The sequence below is a fragment of the Hetaerina americana genome, unplaced genomic scaffold (assembly GCF_022747635.1).
Source record: "Hetaerina americana unplaced genomic scaffold, ioHetAmer1.1.p SCAF_9, whole genome shotgun sequence".
Taxonomy (NCBI): domain Eukaryota; kingdom Metazoa; phylum Arthropoda; class Insecta; order Odonata; family Calopterygidae; genus Hetaerina; species Hetaerina americana.
Window position 1 is genome coordinate 23,557,317 of NW_027287538.1, and position 15,076 is coordinate 23,572,392.

Genomic DNA, 15,076 nt, shown 5'->3' on the forward strand with positions numbered 1-15,076 from the left:
TTAACGATACACCTACACATACATACATACTCAAAGTAAATGACAGTGAAGATAGGGAACAATAAAATAAGGAAAGTCTAAGCAAAGCAGAGGTTTGTGGGAAAAGCTAGGGAGGGCGTGGCATTGCTCACCTAGTAAAAACCCTATACAAAGGGTTGCTGAACGACATACAATAAATGCATTTACCCTTTCAATTTTAAATTATGGAAACAAAGCTAAAAAGAGCTTATGGACATTTAACACTTAAGTTTGTGCGTTGAGTTTGAAATTATCACCTCTTTCGTTGCAGATTTCTACTCAGAAGAAACGGTGAATAATCAAGGATTGGAGTGTTTGCGCTTCCTCAACGAAGTGATATCAGACTTCGATGCGGTGAGTGCCTCGTATCATTTCGACCAGGATATTTGAGAATGTTCCCTTTCCTCGAGATTATAAAGGGTTGAAAATTCAGGTAGAAAGACTGATGGCGGCTGAATAATTTATTTAAAAAAGGGATGTTTGACCTGGGATACAGAAATGTATCGTGTATAAAAATTGAACGCCTACCGATATGCATTGTTGCAAAATTTTAACAAAAGCTTGGGTTTGGGAAAATGGGAATGCATTTTAACTTAATGCAATGAATACTTGAAGAGTGTTTGCGGTTAAAAAAATATGAGAAAAAATATGGTGAGGAATAATGGATCATAAAAGAATGAAAAATTAGCGTGGGCATTGCTATAAGAGAAGTTTGAAAAACGCACGAACGATGGATTCGCCATTTTCAGAGAATTAATGAAAGTCAATGAGCATCTCAGAATTGCAATAATAAATTGTTGAGCATTTTTTATGCTCTCTTCCTCGCTAATATATTTTATTTGGCTGGGTGAGAAACATTCTTGTGGTTTTATTTGTAAAAATAGACACATTTTGTATTACCAAATCAGAAATTATCGTTCTCGGAACCTGCTGTCTATGATTAAGATCAAAATTTAATTTTATCTCATAGACTGAACTGAAATAAATTATGCCAATGACTCAAAAAAGCCTCGATTCACAATAATAATTTTATTCCTTTAATTACGAAAGTATAACGGATTTCCAGGAATGCTTGACATTAATGCTGATATTTTGGCTATTTTAAAGTCGTGCTAACACATTAACATTTTAACAACAATGATTAGACGGAGATAACTTAGGATGACTCGTTTGCAAGACAGATCATAGTTGCTACAATGGGATTCATTGTAGACTTTTTAAGGGAATGAATTTCTTTGGAAGAATATATTTAGAGATATCATTGTGGGGGGGAGTAATATAACCGTGAATATTTAATTTCTTCTTTTTTAGTACGGTGGAAAAAATAATGATTTTAAAGTTACTATATAAAAGTAAGTTTGAATATTTTACAAGCAACATACAGGGAAGCCATTCATGCTCTGTCGCATCCTCTGCGACCGTCCTAAGAACTTATAATGAATAAGTATGTGATTTATCTATCGATTTCAGCTACTGGAGCGTCCCCCGTTTCAAGACATCATAAAAATCAAGACAATCGGATCAACATACATGGCTGCTAGTGGTTTGAACCCTTCACATAGCGTTAAGGTTTGTGAGCCTTGAATATATTTCTATTTATCAAATTTAACTTATTTTGTGCGTAACTGTTGCAAGAATTAGGTGAACAACATGCTGTTTTACAAAATCAGTGTTATTTAATGATCTAATAATTATAGCCGATAAAGTAATTCAGCAGTTAAGATTGTAATTTTTATAGAGATGGAAGACAAAATGAAAACGCGAGACAGTTGTAGAACTTCTAAATTAGTTTAGCAATCGCTAACCCGTATCATTTTAAATATAATGAATAAATTGACCATATATATATATATATATATATATATATATATATATATATATATATATATATATATATATATATATGGTCAATTTATTCATTATTATATATATATATATATATATATATATATATATATATATATATATATATACGTATATATGTATTTATATATACATCCCCGACATTTTCTTTTCCTGTGATTTTTGCAGCAGTCTTTTTCTTATTCTTTTTGTGTATCTGTTTCACTAAACTTGATGCCAGCGTCACGACAATGATTACATGAGTACTCATATTTACTTTCATTTTATATATGTTTAATATATAAAATGAAAGTAAATATGAGTACTCATGTAATCATTGTCGTGACGCTGGCATCAAATTAATGTTTTATCAATTGCATTTTATTCCACTGTCCTACCTGTAACTGCATACATTATTTGATTGATTATTATTTGATATTCTAGCAGTTAAGGTAGATTTTGGGTGTACAAAGCCCGTAAAATTGTTCTAACTGCCGTAACATGTAATCGGGAACAACAGCAAGTCACTCTTAAATTCTGCATACTTATTTTTTTCCCTTTATTTCATCCAAAATACTAATCCTATTCCTTCCTTGATTGCCTAATATTCTCCTCTCTGTCACAGTCTTCAACATCCAATTGTCAATAAAAACGCCCTGAATCCAAAAAATCACCTATCCTCCTTAACCACACTTCCTCATTATTTCTCTTTCTGTCGACTCTACATTTTCCATCTTTCTCCACACCAATATTTCAAAATGCACAAATCCATGACTATCATCCTGCTTCAATTACTATGTTTCCCCGCCATACGAAACGATTGTGAATATCAAAGTTATGACGAGCCTTTGCTTAATATTCTTCATCGTCCAATGTCAACTCGCTGCCATTAATTTCTTCATCCTTGTGAAAGCTTGGCCTAATGCAAGTCATCACCTTATGTGCCTTACGTACTTGGACCGTTCTGGTCCAAAAAAATTCTATGATACTATTCCACTTGATATAGCTTTTGCCATCAAATTTTGGTATTTTTCTCTATCTCTAACACCGCATAACCTTGTTTCATTTACCATATATATATATATATATATATATATATATATATATATATATATATATATATATATACCTTAAATAAATAGCTTTTGTACATTTCCTTTTTTCTTATGATCATGCAGTGAAAAACTCACCTATTAGAGTTTTTCAGGTTTTTTTATGGTGATTAGTTTTATCGAATTTTTCTCTGTCTTTATAGATAAATGCATCCTATGGTATTTAAGTTATGCTCGGTACCTCCTCTTTAATGTAAAAATGTATTGAAATTAGCGTCAACCCTTAAGATGAATATTTTGTCAATCACTTCATTACCAAAAAATTATTTTGCGGCAACGTTCTCGGTTGTCATAATACATGGTGGTTCGGCATGAATGGCAGGTGCATAAATATTTCACTGATTGTAGTTGTGTTCTCTTTCTTCCTTCCAATCGACAGCCGGAGGACCCTCATTTGGTTCGCTGGGCTCACTTGGCTCTCCTCGTGGACTTTGCATTCGAGTTGAAGAGCGCCCTCACGGGGATCAACGAGCAAAGCTTCAACCACTTTGTGCTCAAAATGGGTAAGAGGAAGGCTCCCTTGAAAGCTTTTGCTTTTATCGACTGCTGTTTTGCTACGTGAGTTCAGGGTCAAATTCTCCTTTTGGAGAAAGGCATTAGTAAAAAAAATATCTTTTTTTCATCATCATTTTACCAACGGGATGATTGAAATATGTGCAGTAGTTTCTAGATGAAGCTATCATATCTCTTCTTTTTGAAGCAAATCGATAGAGAACGTCAAAACCGTTATCAAAATTAATCCGCAGTTTGAGATGTGGAATGGTTTCCTCATTCGAAAATTATTTTGCAATAGGGCATGGCTTACTGATGAATCTTGCAGCTGAATCCATTTACTAGTAGTATAGCTATTATTTTTTATGTAATACTTGAGTAAAGTAACATTTTGAATGATTCGTATATTGGTATTAATACTTGATGGTTTTAAACCAAAAACTATTTAATTCAAGAATGAATTGTATGTACCCTATTTGGAGCGAATAAGTATGTCAGTAATAATAATGTCATTTAAAATTTATTTATGATTACTATATTAATAATATATAATAATCCCTAAAAAAACCTTTTTGCCTAACTAAAAAAACAAGCATTACGGTATTTTCAAAGACGTCACATTTGTACTGTCTGACAAATTCGTCAGTTTATTGCCAACTTAATTCCCGTTTCCCATGTTAAGGAATGCTGAAGTGATTGACAGATTTATTAAAATCTCTTAATACGATATGAAATTGATGAAGGGAGTAACAATTCGCTACACATTCCTGTGTAATCCACTTAGTTGCATCCAATACTTGAAATATTTTATTTTTGTATGTTTGATATCAAGTGATATCTATTTACTTCACATGGGTTAGAATTTTTGAGACCATTTATCTTTGTTCGAATGTCAAAAGTGGCACTTTCATTCATAGGTTTGATAACGATTTTTCTTATATCCATTTCCTTACTAAAATCAAAAAATGCACTCATGCTATGAAGTGCTCACCAGCCCAGTCAATTTCTTCCTCACTGGGTAGTTGTTCAAAAAGTAGCAAAGAGCCTTTCAAATTCAATTTTCAATTCCTTTCTCTGTCCATTTAGGTATCAACCACGGCCCAATTACTGCCGGCGTCATCGGAGCAAGGAAGCCGCACTACGATATCTGGGGAAACTCCGTCAACGTTGCTTCCCGCATGGAGAGCACGGGAAAGGCTGGATGCATTCAGGTATACTGAAATACCTATGGGCAATTCAAAGCACCAGAGATGAAGAAAATTATCCCAATTGTCTTTATATGGCTGTTAGTTTTCTAGTTATGGTTCAATGTGATCTCATTCACTTTCTGACGAAAAATATTTAGGAAATATATTGATTATTAATTTAAAGTTTAAGTTGGACACAAAATGTTGGATTCTAACCTTGAAATTAGTGTTGAGCACTGAAGTGGGATACTGGACTTGTAAGAACTGGGTTCTTCTTAAGCGTTGAATACTAATTTTAATCGCCAAGAATTGCCTTCATGAATCAGTATCTTATTTTTAAGAAGAAGATTTTTGTCGATGGAAGTCCTTATACCATCCGTGTATAATGGACAGAGAATCCCCACATCACTAAGGAGGACGGCGAAATGTTTTATGCCCATGTAAAAATATATTTCGTTCTCATTTTGAGTTGTATAATAAATATAATAAATCGAAGACCTGGAATATTTTTTGTGATGATTTTCGAAGTAGTTTCTCAGAGTTTTCAAAGCTCACGGCCCAAAACTAAATGAGGAAACGAAACATTGTTTCATGGATTCATCGGATCAGTCGAGGTCATTTTTTAAAAACATTTACTCTACACTTCTATTTCGCTGGAAGCCACATGATTGGTCACAAAATGTTTCAAAATCATTTGAAAACGAGTTTTGGTCATTTATAGGTTTTTCGTAGTTATAGGTATCACCATATTTGTGCGTTTTCAATAATTTATTCTCAAAGCGTTTTTATTTCATTGACTAATGCTGTATGATTACTCCTCGCAATTTACATCAATTTTTTTAATTTTAAACTTCCACTCCATGACAATTGAAGATGAAATTGACATAATTATTTTTGGAAAAGTTGCATAATTTTGAAAGATTCTCAAATATTTCATTTTGAAAAGGAAACGCACTCTGGTAACTTGGTCAAAACACCAAAAGAAGGAAGAGGACGGAGTAGACGGAGGAAGATGTGGGTGAATATAGTCGAAGAAACTGTCACGGTAACAAGGAGTTGCATGTATGAAGCAAAGAATAAATGTAACAAAGACGAAAGGGATTTGACAGCAATGAGCAATAATTAGTACAAAAGGGATATGATATGAAATAAGGCATTGGTATGAATTAATTTCAAGTGGAAATGAGGGACATTGAAGCTTGTAACGTCAATTCACCATCTCCTATGCAACCCCATCTGCCTCACGTGATAGAGCTTTTTGTGATAGAACTCGACCCTTGATAACTACGCTGTTGGAATTCTAAAGCAGCCCCTCGTCGTCACCATTTAGTTCTCTGGTGAAAAAACAGTCAGTTCCTAATGGAAGTTAACTTGGTGCGAAGACTGAATCATAGGAAATTGGCTCGCAGGCGTGGTCTACGTGTTCTGCCTCTTCTATGGCTTTCGGCTTCATCGAAGTGAAGAAATAGTTTTTTTTGGTAAGGGAACGGTGGATTATTGTATTATATGGGTATTAGATAGTAACTATCGTTGTAGTAATAAATAATTTCAAGGTAGGAAAAGCTGTATTACGCGTCAATTTCATCGTTTTTAAGCTGTGACCCATTTAAGTTTTCATTTTATTATCGTCTGAACAATTAAAATAATTCATCCAGTCGTATTTGATGTCGATGATCTTTATGCTGTCGAAGATGTAAAAGCTATAGAACGCCATGAACATGTACGCATCAGTTTTACGTTTGATTACGTTCAGTTCTTTTCAATTGACTTTTGTTAGGGTTGGAGAGTTTTAACATTTCATAACTGTCAATCGTGCATTAATCCTCACTTTTTCATTATTAAAGTTAGGTACGTCTCGGACATGACAAGGCTAGTGCCGCTGCGAAACTACGATATGTCGAGTGGGTGCCGACATTAACTTTGATTTCGACCTGTCGACCCTGGCTTAAGGGATCGTCGACATTTCTTAGGCGATATTGAGGTCGGTGTCGATGTTCATGTAGAGATTGTAATAAATGTGGTTGTCCACGTGGGCATGGGCAAATATATGACGAAATATTTCATTAATGCAAAAAAGAAACAAACTGCTCTTATGTTTTGGAGACGCATTTGTTCCATTATTATGAATTGTGGTTAAGGAATTATGGATTTAATCCATGCGTTAATAATGACACCTAATAACTGCCAATCATGGTGTAGGAAATATTTAAAAAAAATGGTATGCAATAAGTTTTAAAGAGAAGGTATTCTTCCTGGTACGATCATATCTTGTGGGAAGATGCAATTATAAGATGAAAATTCATCAATACTGAAGTTTAAAAAAAATAGTAATTCACTTTGACGGGGATTAAAACCCGGAAACCTCGATATCCGACGGAGTCCTTTGGCAAATGAAAATATCCTAAGTTCTTTTACTCTTTTATTTTCTAGGACCTTTAAAGGAACACGACGCTGTGACGAAGTGCATTCAATACAATGCCACAAGTGATCGTAGTCGCGCGCGTTGCGCTCGGCCGAAGATCGAGGGATTTGGGTTCGAATCCCGGGCAAGGCAAATGATTATTGCTCATAAAAATGTATGAATTTACATTAGCTGATAACTCCGCTAAAATTTACTGCCTTGGTATATCCCGCAGTTCTTTAAACTTCAAGATGACTTTCCGCAAGTGCAATACTCAAGCGTTTTGTTGCCCTCCAAGCTCTTCATTCCTCCTTCCACTTAAGATTTTCCATCAAACCCTTCTCATACGAGCAGAATCCCTTTCGAAGCCCAGGAAAAACTGAAGCAATCACCTTTCAATCCGACCGTATTGCCTCTGCTTTCTTTGGCGGTGGTGAATCAACATGTTTCTACTACTTTGACTGCTGTTTTGTTTTTGGGGTAGTGGACCCAAGTTTCATATGTGGTCACAAACCGCCGCAGTAAATCTTTTTGGTTGCTCTTAAAACGGGTCAAATATTTTTCGTAAATTTTCGTTCCGATGCGTTTGTGATCCTGTGTCAAAGTTCCCGGCACAAATCTAGCAGATAATTTTCTCATATCCAAATCCACTGTTAGAATGCGATCCGTGGAGATGACATCCCTAAGCTATCGTACCTCAGGACTTGTCCAATTAATTCCCCTCTTCTTATAAGCTTTATCCATTGTCTTAACCCTTTAACCACTCGTCTAAGTCGGTACTCCTAAATTTATTACTTATTCCCCTCTTCTTATAAGCTTTATCCATTGTCTTAACCCGTTAACCACTCGTCTAAGCCGGTACTCCTAAATTTATTACTTATTTTGGGATGCCGTATGGGTCTGATGTAAATAATTTTAATTTTTTACTCTAATATAGCGGGTAAATTCAAACTTATCCCAATACAAAGAAAAAATTCAAGAATACTACCAGGAAATAGACATTTCTATAGGACTAAGTATTCTGCATGGTCAATCCGCCAATCCAAGTTTCTTCGGTAGAAATAAGCTCTAAGAATGATTTGATCCAAAAAAATCCACTCGATTCATCTTAAAGATAATCTTTTCGTAAGTGCAAGTCAACCAATCTTTGTTAATATTTTAAGGAAAGAAAGAGTGTTTATAGCTGTCACAACTGAAAGTTATTCCTTTGATTTCCTCCAGAAGGTCTAATTTGGCAATATTGTGTGCGGTGCTAGTATTTCCCTCGTCCTGACATATAAATTCGGAGGCTTCATTGTCCTCGGTATTTATAAATATTCTGCCACGCATATTTTTTTACGTTGCTTGGTCTTCCGAATTTCATGTTCTCATGAAAATATTCTTAAAGCTTCCAACTTTGAACTGAACAACTTTCAGAAAACTTACAAAGCTGTTTTGAACTAGAAATTAATGATAGAACAGTTGCTTATTTGTTTAACACGTCAGCAGTTTAAATTTTTAAGTGAACGTGGTAATCATGTAAGCTATTATTATGCACCCAATTCAGTGTGGTAAAATAAATGTGATGCCACCGTCACACCAAGACAGTTTCATCTCCACCATTTAAGGTTTTTTTTCTTCACTCTACTCACTATGAAGATCGTGTACCTCTGCATCTACATTGTAGCATGTAAGGTGTATGGAATAAATTCAGCATTAGGTATGCTAAATAAAGATTTGGCTCCTAAATATTTAGTTCCCACTAAATATTTTTAGTAATCAAAGCATGGAAATAATTTTGACGACTCGTGCTCCTAGTTAAAATGACAAATAGGGGTTAGATGAAACATTGACAACGTACTAGGGTGCGTAGAATAAGTTTTCCCCTTAGGGTTGTCATTTGCTATTTTTCTGATCCCTTATCGAATACGGACGGAATGACGTCTTCAATTTGTCACTTCTACGTCACAAATTGGTCAGTCTTCTTACCTTATCTTCATGACCTGTTCTATCGTAATACGATGAGATCTGTAAAAAAGTTTTAGCCTCATTCAAAAGGAGATACATTTTCCATTAACCTAAAAGATTTAACGCGTAATTTAACTATCTCACCGTGTTTTATTCCAAACTGAGTTTCTCTATCGATAGAATCTTCCTTAGATCACCGCTATGGTTATCCACATTCGGTAAAAGACGAACCGTCTGGACGTGTTGCAAGCATTTGGAAAGGATTCATTGTTGACAATTTCTACTTTATTTTTTCATCAGCGTTAGTCTCAATTCTAATTCATAACCCTAGTTTCCTCTTTTAGTTTTTAACCATCAATTTTCCCATCCAAAACTCTTCTTCCTTAGGCAAACCCTCCCCATAGGCGACTCTTCTCCCTCACTCTTTACGCTTGGAGAGGAAGAGAAAGCCCCAACTCTTTCTACACTCTTCCGTTTCTAACACCCCCCCTTTAATATCCTCCGGATTGGGCTTGCCCTTATTGGCATCATAAAACATTTTAGCAACAAGAATAACTTATTGGGTGATAGCAATTTGTATTTTTTCACAGATATGTCATGAAGTTCATTCTCATCACGCATGTAACTGTTGGTTAAAATCTCTGAACTACATCTGATTCCTTCCTTTAAATCATAGTAATCGACAGTAGTTGAGTTTTGATAGGTTAGGGTCTTGGATCACCCAGGGACTTACCCTTTAAGGAGTGTGGTTTTGTCACATCAACAGGACAATAACGGGGAAACAGTCCTTGTTCAATCTCTTGGTATCCAATGGAATCGCCTGTGACTTGAATCCGAGGTCTGAGCCGTACCTATTCTGCTACCTCACCTTGTTAGACATCTGGTCCTTCATTGAACACGTATTCCGAATAATACCGTATTTAAATTAACTGTATTGTACCGGGTAAGACAGATTGGGAATGGAAACACGCTGACTAACCGCCGCTAAACTTCTAGTCCCACGACACAACGACACGACGTGACATCCTTCATTTTTATAATTTTTCTTCATTTCCCTCTGCCTTCCGCAACCCTTCATTCCGTCTAACGAGCATAAGTTCACGCATTTTTTGCCATATCGTGGTACCTTGTTTGGGTAACTTTATCAAAGACTTCAACATTCCATCACCTCTTAAATTACCACGAAACTAGTTTTCTTGTCCTCTTTCAATTTCTCCCAATAACTCTTTTCTCCCCTAATATTCCAAAAACAGGGTGGAGCAGAATGGACTCCCTAATTTGACAGGTAGATTGTAAAAAAAACAACCAAGAAAATTAAAAAAAGATTTTTATTTCTGTAAATTGAATCTGTAATTTTTTCCATTAGGTTTTAAAAATTATTTCACCCAGGTGAAATTTTCACTATTTTAAAAATTCATTTAATTTCAAATTTTATTTCACCCAGACTAACTTGGTGGCCGATGCACATGTTGAGTCTTTAAAAAAAGTTTTCAAAATCTCTTCTCAGCATATCTTGCGTTATTCCAACGATGATATGTGTCAAAATTTGTAAACCTCAGCTTTGAGATATTCCCAAAGAAAAAAATCACTTGGGCTCAAATCCGCGGTTGCGAGGGGGCCCTAGTAAGGAGATCAGGTGGTCGAGAAATTGTTCTTGCAGGATTTGGCGTGAACGACGGGCAGTATGGTCCGTGGCACCATTCTGTTGACACCCAAAGGCTTCTGTGTCATATTCTTCAACATTCTCTTCCATTTTGGGGAGTAAAAAGTTCTCCAGCATCTCACAATAGCGCACAGAGTTCACGGTAACAGTTGAACCTCGAGATTCAAAAAAGTAAGACCCAATAATGCCTATGGTAGACACAGCGCACCAAAATGTCACTTTGGGGCTATGAAGAGGTCTTGGGTGAAGTTCGAGAGGGTTGTCAGTCGCCCAGTAACGAAAGTTTTATCTTATTAGCTGGAGAGGTGAAAATGCGTTTCATAGCTAAACCACAGCTCCATCTGCGCCCCCACCACACTATTATTGTTCTTAACGAACGTTTCTACGACAAAGCCTCGATGGTTACCAGGCCAGGGCATGGTAACTACTAAAAACAACATTGTTTCTCCTAGCTAACGCCACTACTTCCACTCCGCTAATTTACCTGCGCGCTCTTCAGTGATTTTTTATAACTAGGGTGCCCATTCTGCTTCACCCCATGCTTCCTCATTTGTTTTCCTTTCCGTACATATTTATTTCCCCCTTCTGCTTCTCACACATATCGCAACAGCCTCCAACTAGGCTCATCCTCTTGAATAATACCGAATACTTGCGCCATATTCTGTTTTCAAGACTTCGCTTCGCATATTCTGTTTGCAAGACTTCGAGTTACTCTAATTTGATTCTTTCAGGATACATATACTGATCAGTTTTTCCTTTTTGTTTTGCCCTCCACAGGTGACCGAGGAGACTTCGGAGATCCTCCGCCCCTTCGGCTACACCTTCGAGCAGCGCGGGCTCGTGTACGTGAAGGGCAAGGGCCAGCTCATGACCTATTACCTCATAGGCAAGGAGTCCAGGCCATCTGGAGGGGACGAAGGGGGGACGAGAGAGGCCTCCCCGTCTCCCGCCATCTCTGGGAGCACGCCTGAGCCGACCCCGGTAGTCCCCGCTCCCACCCTCGGGGACGCCGCCTTGTAAGAGGACCCTAGGAGGCGGCGCCCGTGAGCGCGTGCGTGGGAAGGGGTGGCGAGGGAGAGTCTTGGGGTCACTAAGCGGCCCGTCAACGGTAGAGCGCGCTCCGTCCGGTGGACGGTTTTCGCGGACGGTCCGACGGGCGCGGATGTGGGAACCTAGACGCCTGTCTCCTCTCTTGCTGTCGTAAATGGGATTGCACATTGATTTGGATGCAAAAGTAGGGACCAATTGAGTGAGTTTGGAGGGAGGCACTGTTATTGGACGAGAGGGGCGGTGCGGGGCGTTCTGAGGGACTCTTGCTGGGGAAAAGATAATTTAATTCAAGGGCAGAGAAAGAGCACTGGAAGGGAAAACGGAAGGGAATATGGAAAGTACGTCCTTTCACTCTCACCACTGCTTTGCGCTGCGTCTTTGGAGGTATTTTTTACAGCCCACCTTTATACTTCCTTCGTCGCTGCTTTTTGTAACTATTCAATCAGTATTCCTCACACTCTAAAGCCTGATTTCTCTTTACAACCGAGTATACTTTAATCATTTGAGAAATATTTTTAAGTTTCTTTATAACGATGAAGAAGAATCCTATGATAAAATATAGAAATTTAAATATATTACATACGAAGAAATCGTGAAATGTAAGTGTTTTTTCTCTGTGTAAGGATCTATTCATTTATCACGGAACGCATTTATTATATTTATAATGTCTCGTGAGATTTTAGGTACTCTTTGCATTACCTCGACTACATTCACAGTCGTGGATTTCACTGGCGGAAATATTTACCTACGTACCCTAATTATGTTGACGGAAGAACTTCCTTTCGCTGTCGTTTTGCCAACACCGTGGTAGCAATGGTAAGAAAAGGTTTCTCTGCGTGAGGAGATGCGAGAGAAAAAATATAAGAGCCGTAAATGATGTTTTTTGGGGGACCGTGAAACGAATTGGTCTTCAGCGTGTGAGGGCTCCCCTATCAGTCCCTCTTCTATTTTTGTATGCAAAGGCGATTAGGAGACGTCAGAAAATGTGATCGAAATAAAAAAATGAGAAGGAAGAGCTTTTCAACCTCTTTATTTTCCCGATCCGAGGAAATGGCGGTTCGTTGAACGCTTTGTCAAGGATAGGCGACTCAAGGACATCTCCAACGAGTGTGTCATTCTGATTCATGATTTTAACGATCGTCTCCCTTCAACGATTGGGAGTTTGAGGTGAGGAAAAGCACAAGGTTGGAATACTAACAGGGTAAAGGGAAGAAGGTTTGATTTGAAGACGTGAGAAAATATATTAAGAAATAAATTAATAAATGCATATAATACATATAATGCTCTCTAGCAGTTGAGCGAGGTAAAAAAAACAAGCAATTCTGAATCTCCAAGTGGAGTCCATTTTGAGAAAGAGCTTGTAGGCACAGATTTTTTTGCCTTCTAAGATGCTTCCGTTTTTGTTGTCTTCATATTAGTCCATTCGATGTGGTTTTATTGGTTTGAACACTGGTAGATGGAATGATAAAATCGACCATGGAAATCAAATGATGTGACATCTGCGATCCGCAACCAAATTTAAATGGACGGCCACTGCCGAATTCATCACATTGCTAATTCTATTTATGCAAATAGGGATTGGCGGTTTGAGTAACCTGGGTTTCGAGATGTGAGCTCGCTTCTCTTACTTATCGTTGGTAAAACAAAAAAGTAGCTATACGCTCTATAAGAGGTTCAAGAGTGTCTGTTCCTCATAGATGAAAAGAATTTTTCACTATTTTTTAACTTGGGAGTGAAAACCGGATAATTATTATTCAATTATCATGTGCATATAATTACATAAATGTCGACGAACAATCAAGTTAACGTAACAAAAGGCTCGGTGTTAATTTAATAGAAAAAAAATCATTCTAGAGATCGCAAAAATGTGGTAAGTTGGAGTAGTTTTGTTCCCACGTTTCTCTGTACTTAGAGATACATTCATGGGTTTGTATTAGCTTTGATTATGGTTCGATGATGTACTTTTTCTCCGTATATTTGCGGTTGAAAAGACTTCATACTTTCCCTTAGATTTGCAATTTCCATCGAGAAGTATGAGTAATCTAAAACTGTTCTTATCACATGAATGTTTAGGAAAACGTTTTTAATCTCACCAGATTTGTTGTACTTAAGTGGTGATGTTTCATTTTAATACTTCTCGTAACTTCAAAGTGATCATAGGCCTAAATTAATTTTTTTTATAGCCTAGCCAAATGTTGAGGGTTAGAAGAAAAATATAATTATATAGAAATTTTTTATAGATGGACGCAATCTTAGGATTGATTGCGGAAATACGACAATTATTATTATTATTATCATCCTCTTGATGCATTTGGCAGAGATTTAAGACGCTTAGAGGGATGCTTTGCCATCCGAATGCTCATTGGCATTTGAATAAATTAGAACCGCTTTTGACATACAGATGAAAAATTATTAAAGATGTTAAAAAAAAAACTGTTGCCACAGTGGCGAGTAGTTAACCCACCAAAATGTCATCGTTCGCAGCTCATACCGCATAAGTTTTACCTCCCCCCCCCAAGTGTGTGCAGTGTTTAAACGGAAAGCAAAAATTTGTCTAGAGCCCGAATCGAGGCATCGTTTTTATTTTATTTAGTGTAATTAAAAAAACAAACAATTGGTGTAAAGAGAATGATTTAATGAGGCTGTAGATTTGCGCAGCAGCACGTGTTATGTAATTGTAATGTAAATTGTTTCAGAGTACGCACAGGTTATGTGTGTGTGCGTGTGACCTGATGTCGTGTTGTAGATTTTAACCGCTTAAAAATAGGCAGTTTATGTGTGTCTGTAATGCTTTAGTCATCTTGGTTTTCATTGAATGAAATAAATGGGGAGCAAATAAAAAATCACTGAAATTAGTAATTTGTGTGTGATCGGCAAATGAAAGTTTTTGTGTCCCAAAATGTTTTGTTTGTACTTGTGTTCAGAAATGTATATTTTGGCAAAGCAGTCTCTAGATTATAATTAAGGATGAATATCGTCACTTTTGTGTTTCGATCATCAAAGCCCGTTCATTTTCCAAACCTCATACATTTTATCTAAGAGATCACTGTAATTTTAATATTTTCATTTATAATAAATTATTTACAATAATGAATACATCTTTTTTATTTACATAAATTTACATTATCCTGTAATACATTTAAAATCCTCCAAATTTAGCAATGACCAAAATCTGTGCCAGGTAATTAAGAACATTTGGGGCTATCGTATTGGCCTACCATAATGGTACCATGGACCATTAGGCCTAGAAAACTATTCTTCGCCAATAATGTGGCATTCCACTGACCAATAGTTGTGCAGAGATATGACACAGAATATGGATATGGAACAAATTTACAGCTGAACCAAAGACTACAGGCTTGTG

General features: G+C 36.8%; 1 protein-coding gene across 1 annotated transcript in view; it reads left to right on the plus strand.

Annotated features, from left to right (window-relative positions):
* Ac3 (Adenylate cyclase 3) overlaps positions 1-14,791 on the plus strand; it is a 535,594-nt gene extending 520,803 nt beyond the window's left edge. Inside the window, exons 16-20 of the mRNA XM_071598030.1 lie at positions 290-372; positions 1,489-1,587; positions 3,352-3,475; positions 4,551-4,675; positions 11,440-14,791. Coding sequence (XP_071454131.1) covers positions 290-372; positions 1,489-1,587; positions 3,352-3,475; positions 4,551-4,675; positions 11,440-11,682 — 674 coding nt within the window. The 3' untranslated portion in view covers positions 11,683-14,791. The remainder of the gene's footprint in view (positions 1-289; positions 373-1,488; positions 1,588-3,351; positions 3,476-4,550; positions 4,676-11,439) is intronic.
* The last annotated feature ends 285 nt before the right edge of the window (positions 14,792-15,076 follow it).